General features: G+C 37.8%; 1 protein-coding gene across 1 annotated transcript in view; it reads left to right on the top strand.

Moving 5' to 3' along the window:
- LOC107741500 (nucleus accumbens-associated protein 2-like) overlaps positions 1–18,036 on the top strand; it is a 42,527-nt gene extending 24,491 nt beyond the window's left edge. Inside the window, exons 2-6 of the mRNA XM_016554254.1 lie at positions 4,833–5,634; positions 10,611–10,787; positions 12,044–12,149; positions 14,940–15,037; positions 16,699–18,036. Of these exons, the coding sequence (XP_016409740.1) occupies positions 4,878–5,634; positions 10,611–10,787; positions 12,044–12,149; positions 14,940–15,037; positions 16,699–17,204 (1,644 nt within the window). The 5' untranslated portion in view covers positions 4,833–4,877 and the 3' untranslated portion in view covers positions 17,205–18,036. The remainder of the gene's footprint in view (positions 1–4,832; positions 5,635–10,610; positions 10,788–12,043; positions 12,150–14,939; positions 15,038–16,698) is intronic.
- The last annotated feature ends 3,319 nt before the right edge of the window (positions 18,037–21,355 follow it).

Here is a 21,355-nt window from a genome sequence, read left to right as displayed (position 1 = left end):
TTTGCATCACAGAAATAAATTACATTTTACAATATATTCATATAGAAAAAAGCTATTTTAAATTGTAATAATATTTCACTGTTTTTACTGTATTTTTGATCATAAAAATGCAGTCTTAGTGAGCAGTGGAGACTTAATTATTATATAAAAAATGATTCCAAATTATTCCAAATTTGTGACCTTTTACTCAAATTGTAATGCAGATAATAGAATTTTAATAGAAGCATTTGAAAGATATTTGAAACACCCAATAGTGACAGTGACCCAGTCAAGGACTAATAGAAAATCCCAGCAGTACGTGTTCTTTAGGGCACTTTGGATAATCAGCATCTGCTAAATGGTGTTTCAGGATTTTTCCGTTTGCTTTGTAGCTAACATCTGTGGAAACCAATGCAAATGTTTAAAGCAAGACTGACTTGTGTTTTCTATATCGTCCTCTAGCGAGAAGCGCCTGCATTTTTTCATAGTTGCATAGTTTCGATTTGCATTCTCTTGCATGAAATGCCGTCTTTGACTGCATCTGGTCACGTAGTATCAATCCAACACTGGACGGATGTTTAGTGAGCGATCTCACGAAAGCATGTGCAGCTCATATTTCACTGCAAAATCGAAAGGATGAAAATAAGAAAAACTTTTTTTTCATGAAATTTTATAATAATAGCTTTTTATGTATTGTAAAGCAATTGCCATCAAAACAGTGTTGCAATGCAAAAAAGCCTTCTGATACTTAAAAAAAAACTGAAACTGGGTGAAAAAGTTGATATCGCCTCAAACTTGGAGCAGAAATATTAAACTCATTCAGAATGCAGACACACAGCTTGTCAGTGTTGGATGTCTTTGTGTTTTTATGTTTGTCTTGAGTTCATTTGTCTGTCAGACTGGATTGATAACTTCACCTGCGGCTCAGACCGAGAGATTTTTCTCCTTTCACTAAAGCAGACAGCAGTTTTCAGTGTCTGTGCCAAAGACAAATACCTGCAGAACAAAACCACTACCGGCTTTAACAGTAAAAAATATCTTCAGATAAATGGACGTAAGACACAAAATTTCACACAATATTAGGACTGAATGTGTTTCAGAATCTGTCAAATGATATTTTGATATTTTTACAGTTAAACGACAAAGAAACTGGCTTTGCTTTGCACTATGAAAGCTGAATGTTAATATGGGTAAGAATTTTTAAATACTTTGAATTAGTTTTTATTTTTGTATTTTCTGTTTTTAAGTTAATTTCAGTTAAAGTCTTAGTAATTTTGTTGTGTCTGCATCATTTTGGTCACACTTTATTTTAAGGACCAATTCTCACTATTAACTGCTATTTGCTGACTTCTGCCTTAAAGGGGGTCATATGATGTTGCTAAAAATAACATTATTTTGTGTATTTGGTGTAATGAAATGTGTTTATGCGGTTTAAGGTTTGACACTTACAAATTAATACAATTTATGAATGCACATAGAAAAGAGAGAAAGTAGGGATTTTTTTCTTTTTTTTTCTTTTCTTTTCTTTTCTTTATTTATTTATTTATTTATTTTTACACATCTATTTAGTCAATTTTTCTGACCATCAAGTGTCAGTCACTCTCAATGCCATCTGGCAGGAAAACATGGTAAATTCTAACCTATTTTTACAATAGATAAAGTGCCGACAATTCATACAACTATTTCCACACAGTGGCATAGCGGACGGGCACGCAGGGCACGCACTGCGGTGGGGCCCTGCGATAACCTCCCCGTGCTGAGTTGATATTAGCTTACTCCTCATTGAAAATGTTTTTAAAAAGTTTTTTTTTTTTAACAGGTCTATTAATTTATATAATGAATTATAGGCCTATAATTAAAATTATTAACACTGCAGTCATCAATGAAAATTAAGAGCAGCTTTTATTCGTGCACCGATTTTCAAAAACAATCTGCTTAATGCAAAATACGTTTCTTCTCATGTTTTTCACTATACGGACCACAAGAGAAATATTAAGGGGATAATTTAAGTTATATACCGTTATCAGCATATGTTGAAATAGTTTAGTCTCTCGTTGTCTCAGAGAATATGCGCCGTTAATGCAGCGTTAAAAAGCTCCGTCAGTTTTTTTACTTTCACTTTCTCTATAGTGAATTTACTGACGTTCACCGGCGTAACTCTTGCACACAGTTTGCGCGTTGCTTGCTTGTGTTGCTTGACCCCTCCCCCATAATATCAATTGTTTATAGGCCACGTATTACGCACTTTTTTTTAGGTTTTTAATGTTTATTTTTCAATGTTAATGAAAGTGACGCCAAAAAACAGGAACATCATTAGGAAATCCTTGGGGGGGGGGCTGTGCCGGGGCTAAGCAAGTTTCTGATGGGGCTATAGCCCTGTCAAGTCCCGCCCTATCGCCACCACTACCCTAAACTAAAGTGTTACTGAGTGTTGCTTTAGCAATTAGCTGAAATAAAGTGAAGTAAGTAAAGAAATTAAGTTGTTTTATATTTTATTTTATTTCAGTTAACATTTCATTTGAAGTAACACAAAAGTTTTTTTTATGGTTTTAGTTGTTCTTTAACTAGTTGATGGAACACAGTTCTATCAGTAGGATGCAGATGATAGTTATTGCATCAATTAGCTGATTCATATTCATATGGTGATGCTCTTATAGTGACAACGCAAGCTCATAAATCACCCAACAAACAGCCTGAAAATAATCCGTGTGGACTTTCCAGGACACCGTGATTTGCCTACAGTGAAATCAGTGCTGTGTGTGTGAGTGTAATGGTGTCGTGCTGCAGTTGATTTGCTTTGCTGCTTCTGTCCTCAAATGACTTTGCTGTGTCTCTCACCCCTCCCTCACCCGTCTCTCTCTCTCTCTCTCTGTGTAACTGTAGCTGGTCTTTGTGTGTGACTTTATAGACGCAGCATTGATTGCTTTTATCACACATACACTGATGCAGCTGCACTTGTTGAGTCCCGACGAGAGACGGACACTCATGAAAGCTTTGTCTCCTGAAACTCAGTGAGCGACTGATGGACTGACAGACAGACAGACAGACAGATGCTGCGTTTCACTTTTTGTTCCTGGAAATGAGCTGCGGTGTTTCCCAAGAGTGGAAGTTCTGTGTGTGTGTCACGCCGGCTTATCATTGGGGCTATAAGTGAGTGAGTGTGTGTGTGTGTGTGTGTGTGTGTGTGTGTAAAGGTTTATATGGTTTATGAGGACACAAATGTGTATAATGACATGGGTACTACAACTTAAACATGGTTTATGAGGTTTACACTTACTGTGTCCTATAAAACAAGTGGCTTAAAAAACATACTGAACAGTGTTTTTTTGAAATTCGAAATATGCCAGTAGTTAGGTGTGAGGGGTAGCTTTAGGTGTAGGGTTAGGGAATAGAAAATAGTGAATAGAAGGGAAAGGGCAAAGAAAATATAGTTTGTACAGCATAAAACCCCTATAAAACGCATACACAAGTATGTGTGTGTGTGTGTGTTGTTGATGATTAATGAGTGTGTGTGTCTGATCAACGGTCTGAGCTCAAATGTGTTTATCTGTTGTTGAGTGTGATTCAGAGCATCTTTACTGCTGTTTCATTGATTAGGGTTTTCATCGGCTGATGCCGGTATCTCATGATCAAGGCAAGGCCAATATATCACCCAATATTGGCATTTTGTAATTGTAAGTGTTGGTTGTTACGTTTTTCTGTTTGGCCGATCAGAGTTGGAAGCAGGACTTTTATTTTGACATTGTTGTGAATGTTAGTGCGCAGGAGCGCTCATTTTCTTTTGAGAGTCTTTAACTCTTCTGTCTGATAAGAAAAAGAAAAAGCTTTAATATATTCAGCATATACAGTGGTGGTCAAAGTTATTAGAACACTAGTATTTTCACCAGCTAAAAAATGGTTTTAAGTCAAAATTTCTATCTTTTGCTGTAGTGTGTTAGTAGGAAAGATCAGTTTCCAAACAATTATTTTGCCATTAATTGTAATAATCCATTGAGATTTTTTTTGCGTAAGGAGTCTGACAACATCCAGCGCTCCACACAGAGATCTGATCTCATCATCATCAGTCTGTCTGGAATGACATGAAGAAACAGAACAAACTGAGACAGACTCAATCCAGAAGAACTGTGGCAACAGCGTCTTGGAGACGTTGCCACAGTTCTTCTGGATTTAGTCTGTCTCAGTTCGTTCTGTTTCTTCATGTCATTCCAGACAGACTGGATGATGATGAGATGATATTACAATTAATGGCAAAATGGTATTTCCTACTGACACACTACAGCAGACGATAACTGACTTAAGACCCTTTTTTAGCTGGTGAAAATACTAGTGTTCTAATAATTTTGGCCACCACTGTACATGCATACACACACACACGTATATATACACACCCTGTGGTCATAATAGCTTCATATCGGATCTATTCATTCAGGGGTGCGAGTTGTTCTTTGCACGCTCTCTCTTGCTGTATGTATTATATATGTCTTTATATATTATACTTGATTTTAGTAATGTTGTTTTTTATCATTTTTATTATTTATTTATTTATTTTAATATAGCTTTTAGGAACCTTTAAATTAGTTTATTTTAATACATCATGTTAAATTAAATTAAATGAAAATGAGAATCAGACTAGTTGAAGTTTTTTTTTTTAATTGCCTTTTTTATTTATTTTATTTCAGTTAGAATTTCATGAATATGTCTGTTTGTGTGTTTTTTTTTTGGTGGTTTAATTAACCCTGATCATAATGGCAATATCAGATGTGTTCATGGGTGCATGTCTTTTTCTGTATGCATGTGCCATTTTCTCTGAATGTGGCTGTTTCTCACTCTTGTTGTGTCTCGTCTCTGTCCAGATGACCCTCTCACTGGCTCTGTCGACGGTGTGAACGCGGGCCGCCATGTCCCAGATGCTCCACATGGAGATCCCTAACTTTGGCAGCGTGGTGCTGGGCTCCCTGAACGAGCAGCGGCTGCAGGGCCAGTACTGCGACGTCTCCATCCTGGTGAAGGGCCAGGCGTTCAAGGCCCACCGCGCTGTGCTGGCCGCCAGCAGCCTGTACTTCCGCGACCTGTTCAGTGGCAGCAGCAAAGCACAGTTCGAGCTGCCATCCTCGGTCACACCGGCCTGTTTCCAGCAGATCCTCAGCTTCTGCTACACGGGGAAGCTGACCATGGCCGCCAGCGAGCAGCTGGTCGTGATGTACACAGCCGGATACCTGCAAATCCAGCACATCGTGGAGCGCGGCATGGACCTGATGTTCAAAGCCAACTCGCCGCACTGCGACTCGGCCACAGCCGCCATGGACGAGCCCAACTCGGGCCCGCAGAGTCCCAGCACCCACCCGCTGGTGCCAGCCGGCTGGTCACCCTCGCTGCCATCGCAGGCCCGCAGGATCAAGCTGGAGGAGCCGCTGGCCAAACGAGCTAGCGACGGGACACGTTCGGCACGGGCCGCACTCCTGTTCTCGGTGGGGGCGTTTCCGCCCGGGGCTCCGGCGTATCTGGGAGAGCGTTCCAGTCCGGGAGCGTCCAGCCTCCCGACCACTGACAGCCCCACGTCTTACCAGAACGAAGACGAGGAGTTTGAGGAAGAGCCGTTCGATGCAGACGAGACTTACAGCCAGCTGTGCGGCCGCTCGGCCAACCCTTACGGAAGTACGGCAGCTTCTTCTTCTGTCCGACTCTCGTCTGCTGTTGATTGTGTGTCATTTCTGATGGTTTGAATGACAGGCAAATGTTATATGAGGTTACTTTGATTTAGAGATGGATTGCTCAGCATGTGGCAGATGGTTTGAAAAGTGATAATGTGCCAGTTAAAAACTGGCTGACAGGAGGGGAAGTTTAATGTTTCATGAATTCTGCCTTTTGATAACCTGCATCGTTCTCATTCAGAGTTGGAAGAGTTTTAATTACAGTACTATATATGATCTTGATACAGTGTACACAGTCTTATAATGTTTTGGGGGGAATATTTTGATGTCTGCTTTTGAGATGAATTTATTTTACAATAATTTATTTTACTTTAGATTAATTGATTTTACTTTTGTGGGGGTTTTTTTAAATGTATTTTAATTTTTTACATTTTATTTTTTCTATGTACTGTTCAAAGGTTTGGGGTCGATTATTTATTTATATATATATATATATATTAATGCTTTTATTCAACAAGGATGCATTAAATTGATCAAAAGTGACAGTAGAGACATTTATAATGTTACAAAAGATTTCTATTTCAAATAGATGCTGTTCTTTTGAAATTTCTATTCATCAAAGAATACTGAAAAATTAAATGCATCACGGTTTCCAAAAAATATTTGGTAGCACAACTGTTTTCAGACATTTTTTTTGAGCAGCAAATCAGCATATTAGAATGATTTCTGAAGAATCATGTGACACTGAAGACTGGAGTAATGATGCTGAAAATTTAGCTTTGATCACAGCAATAAATTACATTAATATTCACATAGAAAACAGTTATTTAAATTATAATATTTCACTGTTTTTACTGTATTTTTGATCAACTAAATACTGCCTTGGTGAACAGAAGAAACTTCTTTCACAAACATTGATCCTACCAACCCCAAACTTTTGAATGGTAGTAAATGTAATGAGTAACCGTGCCCACTAGTAATGGAATAATGAATATATTACACTGGGATCATATCATATCATTCACTAGTAAACCAGAGGTTGCTTCTGTTGCTGTTAAATAGGTTACAGGCTCATTACTTTGGGTCAAGTAACAACAAAAGTAACCAACAAAAGCCAAAAGTAAAACTAATACACCTAATTATATTTCAGGATGTCTTTTGCAGTGGGTTGTAGGGGCCAGTTCAGGTCCAGGACTGGTTTTTAGTCACATTTCATCACTAAGCTTATAAGCAGTTCATTACAACAACTGTCAGAATTGTTAGTGAGCTGTTAAAAAAAAAAAAAAGTTGTTGTGAGACATAAAATAGACAGCAAAGAAACACGCGTGAGCAGAAGTGTGAACATTGGGCGGTTCATGATGTCTGTTTAACTGTGATATCAGAGACATGTGCTAAAGATAACCTGATGAATTATTACAGTGTGGCTTTCTCCAGAACACACTCAGTCAAAAGCATGTAGTGAAATGTAATATTTCTATAGTTGGATGGTAATTCTCAGGACATAGTGCTAGTAAATCAGTCATCATAATTAAAAATTTATAAATAACCCATTTTATATAAAAAAAATTTACAGACACTGTTACATTTAAAATGTTACAGGATTAAAGATCAGGGCAAACATTAATAATAATGGCCCCAATTAGCAAATGTTACTCCAAATATAGTTTTCACATACTTTGTATGGAACCTTGTTTCTGCCATGGGATAAAAACAAACATTTTTATCTCACCATTCTGACTTTTTTTTGTCTCGCAATTCTAAGTTTGTATCTCACAATTCTTTTTTTATCAGAATTGCATGATATAAACTCACAATTCTGAGAAAAAAAAAGTAAAAGTTGGGAGATATAAAGTCCCAATTAAAAACAGATTTGTGAGATATAAACTCAGAATTGTGAGGAAAAAGTCCGAATTCTGAGTTTTTTTCTCAAAATGACCCATTTAAATTTCTCAATTCTTTTTTCTCTCTGAATTTTGAGTTAACGCCTCACAATTCTGAACTGTGATTTGAGGAAAAAACTCTGAATTGCTTCCACGACTTCATGCCAAGATCTGTCATTTTCAGTAAAAAAAATATTAAATATTAAGCTCCGAGGCCAATATAAATGTGTTAAAAAAAGTCAAGACAAAAATTAAGATGGCTCTCACTCAAATGTGAAATTATGAAATACCACAGCATTAATTCAGGACTTTTTTCTAGTAAGTGCAGGGCATTTTTGAGGAAAAATAACATTTTAATATCAGTAAAAGCTTAATTTAGGTATAATTAAACATGCAAATTGGCTGCATCTGTCTAATGATATTCCAATGGAAAAACACCAACTTTCTGTTGTAACAGTTGTTATGCTAATGTAAGTTGATTTTGGTGTTTATTTAATCAGTAGTACGTCATGGAGACACACTTGAGCATTTCATGAGAAAGTGCCTGAGGTTAATGAGTCAGAGTTTGAAGAAAGTGCAGCTGAAAGGTCAAATTCAGAGTGAAATGCTGTTGAATATGAGCATTCCTCCATGTTGAGTAACACACTGATCTTTTATCTGCTGTGTTATTGGAGTTCCTGTCTTGATTTGTCCCATATGTTTGGTAACTATACAGAACTATCCTGACTAGAAATGGACGTGTCCCTCTGCAGTGACACTCACTGTAGCTCTCGCCCGGCGCTCGGGTGTCACAGATCGTGAAATGCATTCAGTCTGTAATCAGTCACCGCTCTAGAGGGTCACATTGTGGGTTACTTGAGAGCTCACACATCTTTTGTGTGTGTGGGACTGAAGGACAAATGAGAAGCAGAACTTTTCTATTAGTCGTGCCAGTGCAGAGCTTTATTGAGATGAAGCAACTCAATGCGTCAAATAAGTGAAGAGCAGGCGCTTCGTCTGAATAGAGTCACTGTAAAAATGTCCACCTAATTCAACTTAACTTACATTTTAAGTAGCAAATTGGCTGTACAAGTCATTCAGAATATAGATATGAATAAAACTCTTAAGTTTTGGTGTAAGTGCTGCTGAAGTGGAGAAACCAACTTTTGAATTGATATGGTTATGAATTGGAAATTAAATCTACAGGCACATGTAGATAAAGTGCAATAAAATAAACACTTAAATGTGTATTTCAGATGTTTTATTGAAAGTTGCAGTAGTTTGAAACAACACTTTATGAAAGGCCAAATAGCCCAAAATCTCAAAATTGACAGATGCATGAAAATTTTTTTGCCTGTAGTGACTCGCCTTAAAAATGAAGTTGAAATTGGTTAAAGGGGTCATATGATGCGATTTCAAGTTTTCCTTTCTCTTTGGAGTGTTACAAGCTGATTGTGCATAGATAAGATCCCTGAAGTTGCAAAGACTAAAGTCTCAAAACCAAAGAGATATTCTTTATCAAAGTTAAGACTCTGCCACGCCCCCCTAAAACGGCTCATTCTAACACGCCCCCACATATCTACCACACTATATGGAAATATTTGCATAATGCCACCCAAATGTTCACGCAAAGAAAGAACGCGTGGTTTCAGTAACCGCAGTTAGTGTTGATGCAGCATGTCAGGGAGACGCTGTGTGTTTCAGTGCGAAAGCAAAAGCACTTTATTTGGATCACTTACAACAGAACAGCAATGCATTTTATGGACGACCGTTCCGTGAACCTAGGAGAGGAGGTAATTCTGACTTTACTATGACAATCTGGCGCTTCTGAATCAGCTACTGTTTTGTTATTAGTTTAAGTATTTGCTATTGACTGTTCAAATGCGGAGTTTTGCGCATCGTGTGTGCGTGCGCGCGTGTGTGTGAGAGAGAGAGAGAGCGAGAGAGAGAGAGAGAGAGAGAGAGAGAGAGAGCGAGACACATCACAGTGGAGTCAGCTGTCTTAACCGTGGCTTGTGTACTGCAAACACATACCAGCTTCATCACTGTGTCTGTCACGCGACTCTGTTCCCCTTTCGGGCTTGAACTGATGGTAAAACTAATGACATTATTTACTGTCTTTACATTTATTTTGAAAGATGAAGCTCGCGATTATGGTAAGGGGCGTTACATTTCCGACGAGTGCTTGCGGTGTTCGGCCAATCACAATGCACTGGGTCAGCTGGCCAATCAGAGCAGACTGCGCTTGTCGGAAGGAGGGACTTTGTAGAAAACGAAGCGTTTGAGAGAGGCGGTGCATAGAGGACCTGCAATAATGTACAGTATTTGAAAAATAATGTGTTTTTTGAACATTAAAGCATGTCAACATATTCTGTTACACCAAATACACAAAATAATGATCTTTTAAAAAGCATCATGTGACCTCTTTAAATGATTTTGATGAGTTAAAGTAAATAGATTATATTGAGTGTATGCATAATTTTTTACTATGTGCAGAACGTATAAGCATCTGTTTAGATGGACTAAAACAGTGTTGAGTTCTCAACCGTATTGATTTCACGGCATGATTTATCGTAGGGCTGCACGATTATGACAAAAATCATAATTGTCGATTATTCCCTTGAAATTGTAATTGCGATTATTAATTGCGATTATCACAATTTACATTGAATGATGTTTATACCATTGTTTAATGCAACTGCATGCCGTATTTTCATATGAAAATAAAAAAAGCTGAAAACACTCTAGAAAAACTTTTAGTGCTTTTCTATAGTATTAAGCCTCAAATGTCAACTATACATCGGATTGGTTTCTTCTTTAAATTATAAAAAAGTAAAAATATGAATTGTATTATAATGTTATACTAAAACTAAAATTTAAATAATGGGAAAAACCGTTAAGATAACATGTAGAAAGAAAAAAATGCATCTTAAGCACGCAGAATAACGTAAGTGGACTTTGAAATGATTAATTGCCGCTTTGAACGATTACGCATCCATTGCCAGTGGCATCCATAATTGTTATCGCGATTAGAAATTCGACTAATTGTGCAGCCCTAATTTGTCGTGATCTGAGGCCGTATCAGAGGTTCTGAATGTTATCGGGACTCTGTCTTTTTCAGTGGCAGAGAAGCCGGAGATGGCGGTCATGCCGGTGTCGCTGGAGAATCGCTCGTGTGTGCTCATCCGCAGAGATCTGGTGGCTCTGCCCGCTAGTCTCATCAGTCAGATCGGCTACCGATGCCATCCCAAACTCTACACCGAGGGAGACCCCGGAGAGAAACTGGAACTGGTGGCAGGTTGGTGAAATCACTCAATCAACCCTATATGAAAGTTAACAAAAATGAGACTATATCATGAAGACATTGAAGGAACACAACCGAAGCTCATTATCCAATGCAGAAGATCATAATGAATGATTTTGCCCCTTGTTACTAGTAAAGCCCTTGCAATGTAAGCCTAACAGGCAGAAATGTTAAAAATGTTTATTCAAAAATGTTCACTCAAAACCATTGCTGAAAGTATAACTCCTGATCATTACACCTTTTAACTTGTGTGATAGAAAACAAATTGGTTTATAGGATTTACTTTGAAACCTTTTCTGAGTGAAAACTATTTCAAAGTAAATTATAGTAAATTTCACAAATAATTACAAAGAAACAGCAAGTAACATTGAATTAAATGTGAATTTTGAACTAGAAAGACTAGTAGTATTTTCTTGTCAAATTAAAAATACTTGAATAATCTTTGTTTTATTGACAACTTCAAAATTGTTTTTTACAATGTACCAACCTGAAGCAGATCATCCACCTTGAAAACTATAGTCTGACTGCTTAAAGAAAGATGGACACACTTTACCACTCCAGCAGAATGAATGAAATCTATGAAATGTATCTACAAAAAGTCACATTTTCTTGAGGTTATACCATTTTACAACCAAAATTAACCTTGCCATTTCATAAAAACTTCAGATTACATTTTTCAGAGACTTGCAGACCGTCAGACTAGCGGACAGAAAGCATCCAAAATACACATTTAAGTGTTTATTTTATTGCAATTTCAATCCATATCTTTAAAGAGTTTTTTTTCTACAACGTACACCAAATGTTAGTTTTATTCCTATCTATACTCTGAAGGTTTTTTACTGAGGGGTTTGTTCATAAATCATTCACGCTGATTTATACAACATTTTACTCCTAAAAACATGGTGAAATTGTATTTGTTTTCTGTCTGTTGACAGTATTTTCTGATTTATGGAGTGATAAAAAGAGAAATCCAAAATCCCCCGTGGAAACACTTTTAACTCTAATATATGACAACAAAATCAAACAAGGACTATTAATATGGCTTTATATAATGTTCAGATTTATGTGCTGGAAATGTGTGCTAATTAATGCATATTTAATTAGATAGTGCCTAATTTGCATATTTAAACAAAACATTTCAGAAATCTTTGAAATGTCTTTTTACCTTGTTCACCTGTGCTATCTGTCTTGCCACAGATGTTGTTCATGCACTGGAGCTGATTACTGTCCCATCTCTCTGTGTTGTTCAGGCACAGGTGTGTTCATGACCAGAGGTCAGCTGATGAACTGTCATCTGTGTGCTGGTGTCAAACACAAGGTGCTGCTGCGCAGGCTCCTCGCCACCTTCTTTGACAGGTGTGTGACCTCACATCAAATCACCGCTGTCTGCAGGGGTGTGACGGTACATGTATTTGTATGTCTCATTCGCTTTGACATGCATGTGTGTACTGAATGAATCCAGCATTTAACCTCTGCACATGGATGGAATGATAGTCTATATCGCTATACTTTGATGTTGTGACCGCATCTGAAAAATAATGAAGGACTCACAGCTGCAGTTAGGAAACCTAGGGCGGCAGGTGGGGGCAGCAGCACAGTCAGGGCGGCAAAAAGGACAGAGATTTTAGTTTATCTTTTGGGTATTCTTTGGAATTATTGCACTCATATCAACAAGTTATCACCCCTTAGTTATTCTAACTCTAAATTAACTTAGCTTCATAGTAATGCCACTCCCACGCTGTGCTCCACCTGAACAGCGTCAATATCACATGCAAACCACCCTCATGTTCTTCCATAAATGTCATCAAAATGAATAAAACTATCCGGACATGAATGACTTTTGCTACTGGTGATGTCTGATGAGTTTTAAAGCCTGACACGTGCTTCTGAAAGGTAAGATTATAGCCTACTGTGAGAGAAAACGTGAGGGAGACACAGGTGGATACATCCACGTACATCCAAAAAAAAAACACGGTTTTGGACCAAAACCATATTTTGTTTTTTTAGCCAGGTAGCCTATATTTAGCCTTTACCATTTATACCGCTACGAACAGTGTTTAATTTATAAATTGCGAGGTTCCGGAATAAAGCGGGTTGACGGATCCGGCAAGTGATCAGAGGATGGAGAGGTAATGGAGCATTCGCGCAATCGTTTATTGGACCCACTTAAGTGATTACCAGCTTGCATCAGTTGCTTTTATAGTATGCACATATACTCTAAAAATCATGGTTATTTTATTGCAACATTTTTTTTGTGTTTGGGTAGTTTTTGTGTAACCCAGCTCCTGGGACAGGAGAGTCGCAACAACCCAGTGTTTGTAATGAGCGCAGATATTTTGCATTCTCTTCAGGTGAGAGTAGTTCTCAGTGCCGCCGACTTGCATTTCTTTGGTCAAATATAGGTTTGTGTATGTTTTATTTAATCTATAAAACAGTTTCTTTGCTGTAAATCATTTTATTTTATGCAAAGCAAACCAAGTCACCTAAACAAGCCGCATCAGTCTTTTTGCTACGATTAAATGTTTCATTTTTACTTCTAAAATGCTTGTTAAACAAGTTTAAATGTAAGAAATGTTGTATACATGTTTAAACGGTAAAATATGTTGTATTAAGAACTGTATTTTACTAAAAGGCATTTAGAGAAAGAAAGATAAAAAAAATATCAAAATAAATGAAAAACTAAAACGAAACGATACCAACAGCAGTTATTGAACACCTAACTAAAAATAATAATCAAAAATAAATAATCGTTTTCTAATCAATCTCAGCATGCTTTAATTTTGTGTCGCTAGAGGTTTGCGTCAATAAGCTTAAATTAAAATGTCTTTGGTCTGCGCTCTGGAAGTGTGAACTTTAATTACTTAAATTACTTTAATTACTAAAACTAAAACTGAAACTAAACTGTATAAAAACTAAATAGGCTATAAATATGTTCACACAAATCTTCCCATGGCCACTTCAGGCCTGTACATACACTTAATTTGCCTTTGCAGCTTTAATGGTTATTTTTTATTCATTAATTTTTTTACGTTGCAGTAGGAAAAAAATATAATAATCAGAAAACACGCCCGTGTCTGCTTTATTTTAATGCAGTTGTACCAATAAACAAAATCTCCAGTCTTTCACATGCATCTTAAAGATTGTGTTTAATTGTGAATGTGAAGTGGCGGCGGCACGGTAGGTTTTACCTAGAGCGGCAGTTGAGCTCGCGCCGGACCTGCTAACAGTAAATGAGTCTCTGTTAAACCAAAGCCGCTTTAAGCCTCCAAGGTTAGCAAAAAAGTGTAAAGGAAGGAGACCTGAGGCTGGTGTTTGAAGAAGCACTTTTATGTTGCATTTTTCCATGTGCTGCACCGAAAACGTACCGAACCATGACTTCAAACATGAGTTATGTACCAAACCGTCATATTGTGTAGCGTTACACTATGGAGCTAATTTTGTGCCAATATTCATCAAACAAATCCAGCGTTTTGCAAATAAAGACAAACTGCTTTGATTTTTGATTTTCTCACAAATGCAATTGAGCAACTTCCTACAGTCGAGCCTACAACATTTCTCTCCACTGTAAACTATGTCTCAACATATATAGCAGAATGAAACATTGTAGTAGGGTCGCTTTGTGAAAACATCTAAATGGTTAATTATAGATAAGGCAGAAACTCACCTGTTCCCCACTCATGTTGGTCTGCTGTACTCCCTGAAAAGGTTGTCAGGGTCAGAGAAGTTTTTTCGGGTCTCGGGAGACTAGCGTAAATTGACCGACAGCGCCATCTGCTGTTTTTGGAAAAGGAAGTTGCTCAATTGCATTTGTGAGAAAATCAAGCCAAGTTTCCTCATAAAAAGGCAAATGAGTCTCACAGTTGTAACACACAATTAATATATTTGTCCATACCTCTGCATTTTCTCTCAAATAGAGTTTTGTATTTGCAAATCACTTTGCGTTTGTTTGAAAGTCGAGTTTTTCTTTGCAAAGCAGATTGTATTTATTTGCAAAACGGTGGATTTGTTTGATGAATATTGGCACAAAATTTGCTCCATATTACTCGCTCCAGTTATGTGCAGTGCAGTTATTGAGATATTGAGTGTTTTGGTCTCATGGCTTTGCTTTCCACTGCACCCTCTGCTGGCTGCTTGTGAATCCTGCAGGAACACGTTAGCAAACAGCTGTGGGACGGGGATCCGATCGTCAACCAGCGACCCCAGCAGAAAACCACTGGACAGTCGAGTCCTGAACGCTGTCAAACGTACGTTACGCTCTATATAATCATTAATGATGTTCAAATCAACATTCATTACTCCACCCTGCATCACATCTGCTGTATAAAATCCAATATTTCATCCAAAAATAGTGTCTGTTTTGGTGAAGCATGTCACACTCTTTACTAAATATAATGCATTTCGTAGCATTTTTGCTTTTGGCAGCCAAGTGGTGAAGAACTCTTATGTTATCTGTTAATCAGCAGAAAACCCCACAAACACATGATTCCTGTCTTCCTCTGAGCTAGATTACAACTATTAGTTCAATTCTCAGCCCATTTTCACACGTATGACATTATTTGATGCCTAATCCCGATTTCAAGGTCAGAATTATGGAAACTGACAGAAGAAAAGGCAAACATGAGCCAGATGTTTTCTGCTTTTACTGCATCCAAACAGACACAGAAAATCACAGATTTTGTGAAAAAGCTTATTTATTTATAAATTTGTATCTATCTAAGTTTCTTTGACATTCAGTGGAGTATTTTAACGTATATTCCACTCCTCTGCAGTTTGTAAGTTAAATGAATACTTCTTTTTGTCATGTCAAAACTTCTGACATTTGTCATTTAAAGTCATTAAAGCTGTTACATACTCTTCCAGTCAAAGGTTTTTGAACAGTAAGATTTTTAATGTTTTTAAAGAAGTCTCTTCTGCTCACCAAGCCTGCATTTATTTGATCCAAAGTACAGCAAAAACAGTACAATTTTGAAATATTTTTAAAATAACTGTTTTCTTTTGAAATATATTTTAAAATGTAATTTATTTCTGATTTCAAAGCTAAATTTTTAGCATCATTACTCCAGTCACATGATCCTTCAGAAATCATTCTTAATATTCTGATTTGCTGCTCAAAAAAACTATTATTATTATTATTATTTTGTGGAAAACAGCTGAGTAGAATTTTTTCAGGTTTTTTCTGTCTTTATCATAATGTTTTAATCAATTTAAAGCATCCTTGCTAAAAAAAAAAAAAAAGTTCCCCAAAAAAATACAAATTATACTGACTCCAAGCTTTTGAATGGTATAGTGTATAATGTTACAAAAGCTATTTATTTCACATAAATGCTGATCGTTGGATCTTTCTGTTCATCAAAGAATCCTGAAACAATGTACTCAACTGTTTTAAATATTAATAATAATAATAATAATAAATGTTTCTTGAACAACAAATCAGAATATTAGAAGGATTTCTGAAGGATTATGTGACACTTACATTTCAAAATATATTCAAATAGAAAGCAGTTATTTTAAATAGTAAAAACATTTCACAATATTACTGCTTTTGCTGTATTTTGGATAAAATTAATTCAGGCTTGGTGAGCAGAAGATAATTCTTTAAAAAACATTAAAAATCATACTGTTCAAAAACTTTTGACTGGTAGTGTATATAATTTGAAAAAATATTCTCTATTATTTTGTGAAAAGTCTGTACATGATGGAAATATTTTATTGATATTTTTGAACTCAAATGATCAAATTAGGTAATACAAGCCATGTTTGCAACTCAGCAAAAAAACTTCTCAGGATGCAGGGCTGTGTAATCATGCAGAATGTGAATTCATCATTAACTGTTAATTGCTCACCAATCATGCAGCTTTAGTTTCCTTCTCATTCAAGCTCTTAATAATGCACTCTTTTTTTCTAGTTTACTGTCAGAACTTCGCGCCCAACTTTAAGGAAAGCGAGATGAATGTCATCGCCGCTGACATGTGCACCAACGCGCGGCGCGTGCGGAAGCGCTGGCTTCCCAAGATCCAGTCCATGCTGCCGGATGGGATGGAGGTTTATCAGGGCTCGTCGGTGGCGGCAGGCGTCAGTCTGGGCATCGGTGGCCTCCCGGTGGGCGTTCAGCTGCCCTTTGAGACAGACTTTAAGAACCTGCTTCCCTCGGGCCTGAGCCTCTACGCCGAGCGCAAGGAAGCCGCGAGAACTAATTTACCACTGGATGGCGACGGCCCCGATCTCCCACGGGACGGAGGCGAGGAGGAGACGCAGGCCGAGGAGGAAGAGGCCCAGACTGACAGCGCAGATGGGACGTTGGGGGCGGGGCCTGTCAAACCCGGAGCTGAGGGCGGGGCCACTGTGGCCACACCTCCTGAGAGGCAGCAGGAGGAGGAGTTTGTGGACGGCCTGAGAATAAATGGGCAGTGAGACTGGAGAAAACGGCCTTCAGTTCATATCTACTATGTGAATAAACGCTGAAGGGAGGAATCAAACACACACACACAGGCATCACTCGTGAAGAACACACAACCTTATTCATGTGCATTTGACTTTCCTCAAACACTGGATTCGGCAGGATGTTCATCATGTGCTCCAGAGAGCAGAAGTCACGGGTCGTGGGAGGAAATCATGCCAGTGACACAGCGGCTGGCCTTCATTGTGAAACATTATATTACATTTAGAATTATATTACGTTCATTCTTGAGATCACTTTGCCATAAATGCAGAAGTGAATCTCACTAAAACATGACCAGATCACTTTACACCCCAAAATCAAGAGGAAAAACAATAAAGATGAAGCTTTTACAAGAACCATTAACATTCATATCAGTAGCTATGTTTACATGCATCCAAAAAATCAGTTTATAATAATAATTGATAGCTAAATTGGATTGATTGCTGTCAATCCAAAAGTGAAATAATACAATCAACAAGATACATTTAAGTATGAAACACTTGAGGAGACTATTTACTTAATTAGATTCAGTAATAGCATGCATAACATGCACCGTTTATGTGTTTTACTTTATATGACTTACATCTTAAGGACTGGTCAGTGGATGAGACTGAATATTCACTAAACATTTGCTAAAAATGTAAAAATAAAAAAGTTCTTCTGACACAAATAGCACATGTCATCATGTGAATGGCGTTTAGGGAACAGAATCTGAAACCAGATTGGATTCGTTATGGGTGATGAAAATTAGTGAATGTAAATTTGTGCCATTATTTGTGTGACAGTTAAGCCCCATTAAAATATTTATATTAATCTAAAATAATAATATAAAAATATATGAATAAATGCACAAATAAACAATTTGGAATTCATGTGTAACTATTATATGTATTTAGTTTTGTTTTTATGTTAATTTTTAGAGTAATGTATTAGAATCATTGATTAATGCAGTGAATTTTTAAATTTATTTTTATTTTTTGATAATGAGAATTTGAAATCAATTATTTTATTTTGCAACCATAATGGTCCCAAATGTATTTTTGTGTGATCTGAGCATGTTTTTTGTGAGATTCATTTACTATCTAGAGAATTGGCTGCGTTTAGAGCATTTGAAGCTGAAATTATGCATTTCATAGTGACATTTCATGTTCAGTTTTTAGTGCAGTAGATCTGATAGCTTGTTTAGAATAGTTCCATCATCTTCATGCATTTAACTGGTACGTGAGTGATCGTCCCTTCAGAAGAGCGATGCCTGCGTGTGTTTGACCTGATCTGAACGCTGACATCACGCTCACATGACCAGTCGACACACAGATGGCATCAGACATTTCGCCAATCTTTCGATACAAACGCACGCTGACGCTGCTAGAATGAGCGCTCACTTCCACTGCTTGCATGCCAGATCACATACAACTTTAGAGCCTCGATTATAATCTGCATCCCCGAAAAACAAACAAAACTGCTACGGTTTATGTAAGGACTGTTTGTCAGACAAAGAAGTGATATATTTTCCTGAATGAAATAGTCAACCGGTCAGGTTTTCACGGTGTGTTGCTGTCTGGAATTGAAGCGGTGGGGTTGTTCTGTACTGTAAACTGTTTGATAATTCTAGCTGGTTTCATTACATTTGCACTTGACGAGTTTAAGGAGGTGATGGAGAGCAGCTGCGTGGTTCGACTGCAGCTGCTGAAGACTGTTTGTGAGCGGCACTAAGAGCGATGTCCGTGTCTCTGAGTGATTCTGTTCACTCCTCACGTAGGTTTTGCTTTATGTGCGAAGCGTTTTCTGTTCCTTATATGTTTCTGACACATGCACTAGTCTAGAAGACAATAACAAAACGAACCCTCCCCATGCTTCAGCATCTTAAAGGTGACACAAATTGGATTTGTTTTAGGGCTGCACTAACGCAAAGGCGATAAATCGCGATTAGGCAGAAGCTACGATTGTCATGCGTATCTTTCAGTGAAGCACGGTTCTGTGATCAGTAGTAAATCTCCATCCGAAGGCCAGAGGGCGCTCTCGCGAGGAAACTCCAAATACGCCTCTCAGAAGAAACCCAGGAAATCCCTAACCACCTTTTTCTTCAATGAGGAAGTAAGCCTATGGGCGAGACTTCCGGTTCATTAGCCGCTATAGGGAAATAACGAGAAGAATAACAACGTGCAGTAAACGGTAAAACTGTTTGCACTACAAACCAGTGTGTTCATAATTAAGATAATATATTAAAATAATATGGTAAGACACACCCATTTTCAATATCAAGCAGCAAAACGAACTGTTTTGTACAGCTAAAAATAGCTGGAGGCATATGAGACCAGAATTACAAATGGCCGCGCCCATTTTTACGGCAAGAAAAAGGTGGATAGCGGTTGCTGAATAAACAGAAGATTTGACTGGTTTCATTAATTCAACGTAACTAATAAACACACGACTATGACAATATATGGTTTATCTGAGTTTGTCTTATTGCTGTCTGGAATTGAAGCGGTGGGGTTGTTCTGTACTGTAAACTGTTTGATAATTCTAGCTGGTTTCATTACATTTGCACTTGACGAGTTTAAGGAGGTGATGGAGAGCAGCTGCGTGGTTCGACTGCAGCTGCTGAAGACTGTTTGTGAGCGGCACTAAGAGCGATGTCCGTGTCTCTGAGTGATTCTGTTCACTCCTCACGTAGGTTTTGCTTTATGTGCGAAGCGTTTTCTGTTCCTTATATGTTTCTGACACATGCACTAGTCTAGAAGACAATAACAAAACGAACCCTCCCCATGCTTCAGCATCTTAAAGGTGACACAAATTGGATTTGTTTTAGGGCTGCACTAACGCAAAGGCGATAAATCGCGATTAGGCAGAAGCTACGATTGTCATGCGTATCTTTCAGTGAAGCACGGTTCTGTGATCAGTAGTAAATCTCCATCCGAAGGCCAGAGGGCGCTCTCGCGAGGAAACTCCAAATACGCCTCTCAGAAGAAACCCAGGAAATCCCTATCCACCTTTTTCTTCAACGTGGAAGTAAGCCTATGGGCGAGACTTCCGGTTCATTAGCCGCTATAGGGAAATAACGAGAAGAATAACAACGTGCAGTAAACGGTAAAACTGTTTGCACTACAAACCAGTGTGTTCATAATTAAGATAATATATTAAAATAATATGGTAAGACACACCCATTTTCAATATCAAGCAGCAAAACGAACTGTTTTGTACAGCTAAAAATAGCTGGAGGCATATGAGACCAGAATTACAAATGGCCGCGCCCATTTTTACGGCAAGAAAAAGGTGGATAGCGGTTGCTGAATAAACAGAAGATTTGACTGGTTTCATTAATTCAACGTAACTAATAAACACACGACTATGACAATATATGGTTTATCTGAGTTTGTCTTATAATTTTTATTATAATAAAGTATATAATAATGCAATGCTAATCGACATAGCCTTATCACTGCTTAAAATACTTTGAAATATGTCGTGTGCCTTATTCTGTGTAAGAAGCCACATCATCTCACAGAAGGATTTATTTCAAACACTCGACTGACGTTATGAAGTTTGGAGTAAAAAAATGTTAGTAAATGGTATTTTCACGTGCTTTCAGATGAAGCAGCATTTACTACACAGAGCCGTAGTTCACTGAGAAGCTACGCAAACAGCTGTCATCGCGAACGATTGCTTCGATTTCATAATCGCGCGATTAAATCGTCTGCGATTATGAACGCGATTTTGATTAGCTTGTCAGTGAACTATGGCTCTGTGTAGTAAATGCTGCTCCATCTGAAAGCACCTGATGGAGATTTACTACTACAGAACCGGCCGGCTTTACTGACAAGATGCATGCTGCTCCATCTGAATGCCCCTGATGGAGATTTACTACTAATCACAGAACCGGCTTTACTGACAAGATGCGCATGACAATCGCATGCAATTAATCGTGCAGCCCTAAATTTTATTTACTCAAGAATGAGTGTTTTGCCCAACATGTACAGTAATTTTTCCACACTATGGGTGATGAACAACACACCCACATACACCCTGAAATCATCTCGAAATGATCTCTGGCCATATGAATTTCAAGTGGGGTTGGAATACACTTGATATTTGTGTTTTCTTCATGAGAAATCTCATTTCTTTG

The sequence above is a fragment of the Sinocyclocheilus rhinocerous genome, unplaced genomic scaffold (genome assembly GCF_001515625.1).
Source record: "Sinocyclocheilus rhinocerous isolate Xijiao unplaced genomic scaffold, SAMN03320098_v1.1 scaffold134, whole genome shotgun sequence".
In the NCBI taxonomy this organism is placed as follows: Eukaryota; Metazoa; Chordata; class Actinopteri; order Cypriniformes; family Cyprinidae; genus Sinocyclocheilus; species Sinocyclocheilus rhinocerous.
Note: the sequence above shows the minus strand (reverse complement) of the source record. Positions and strands in the feature narration are given on the sequence as shown.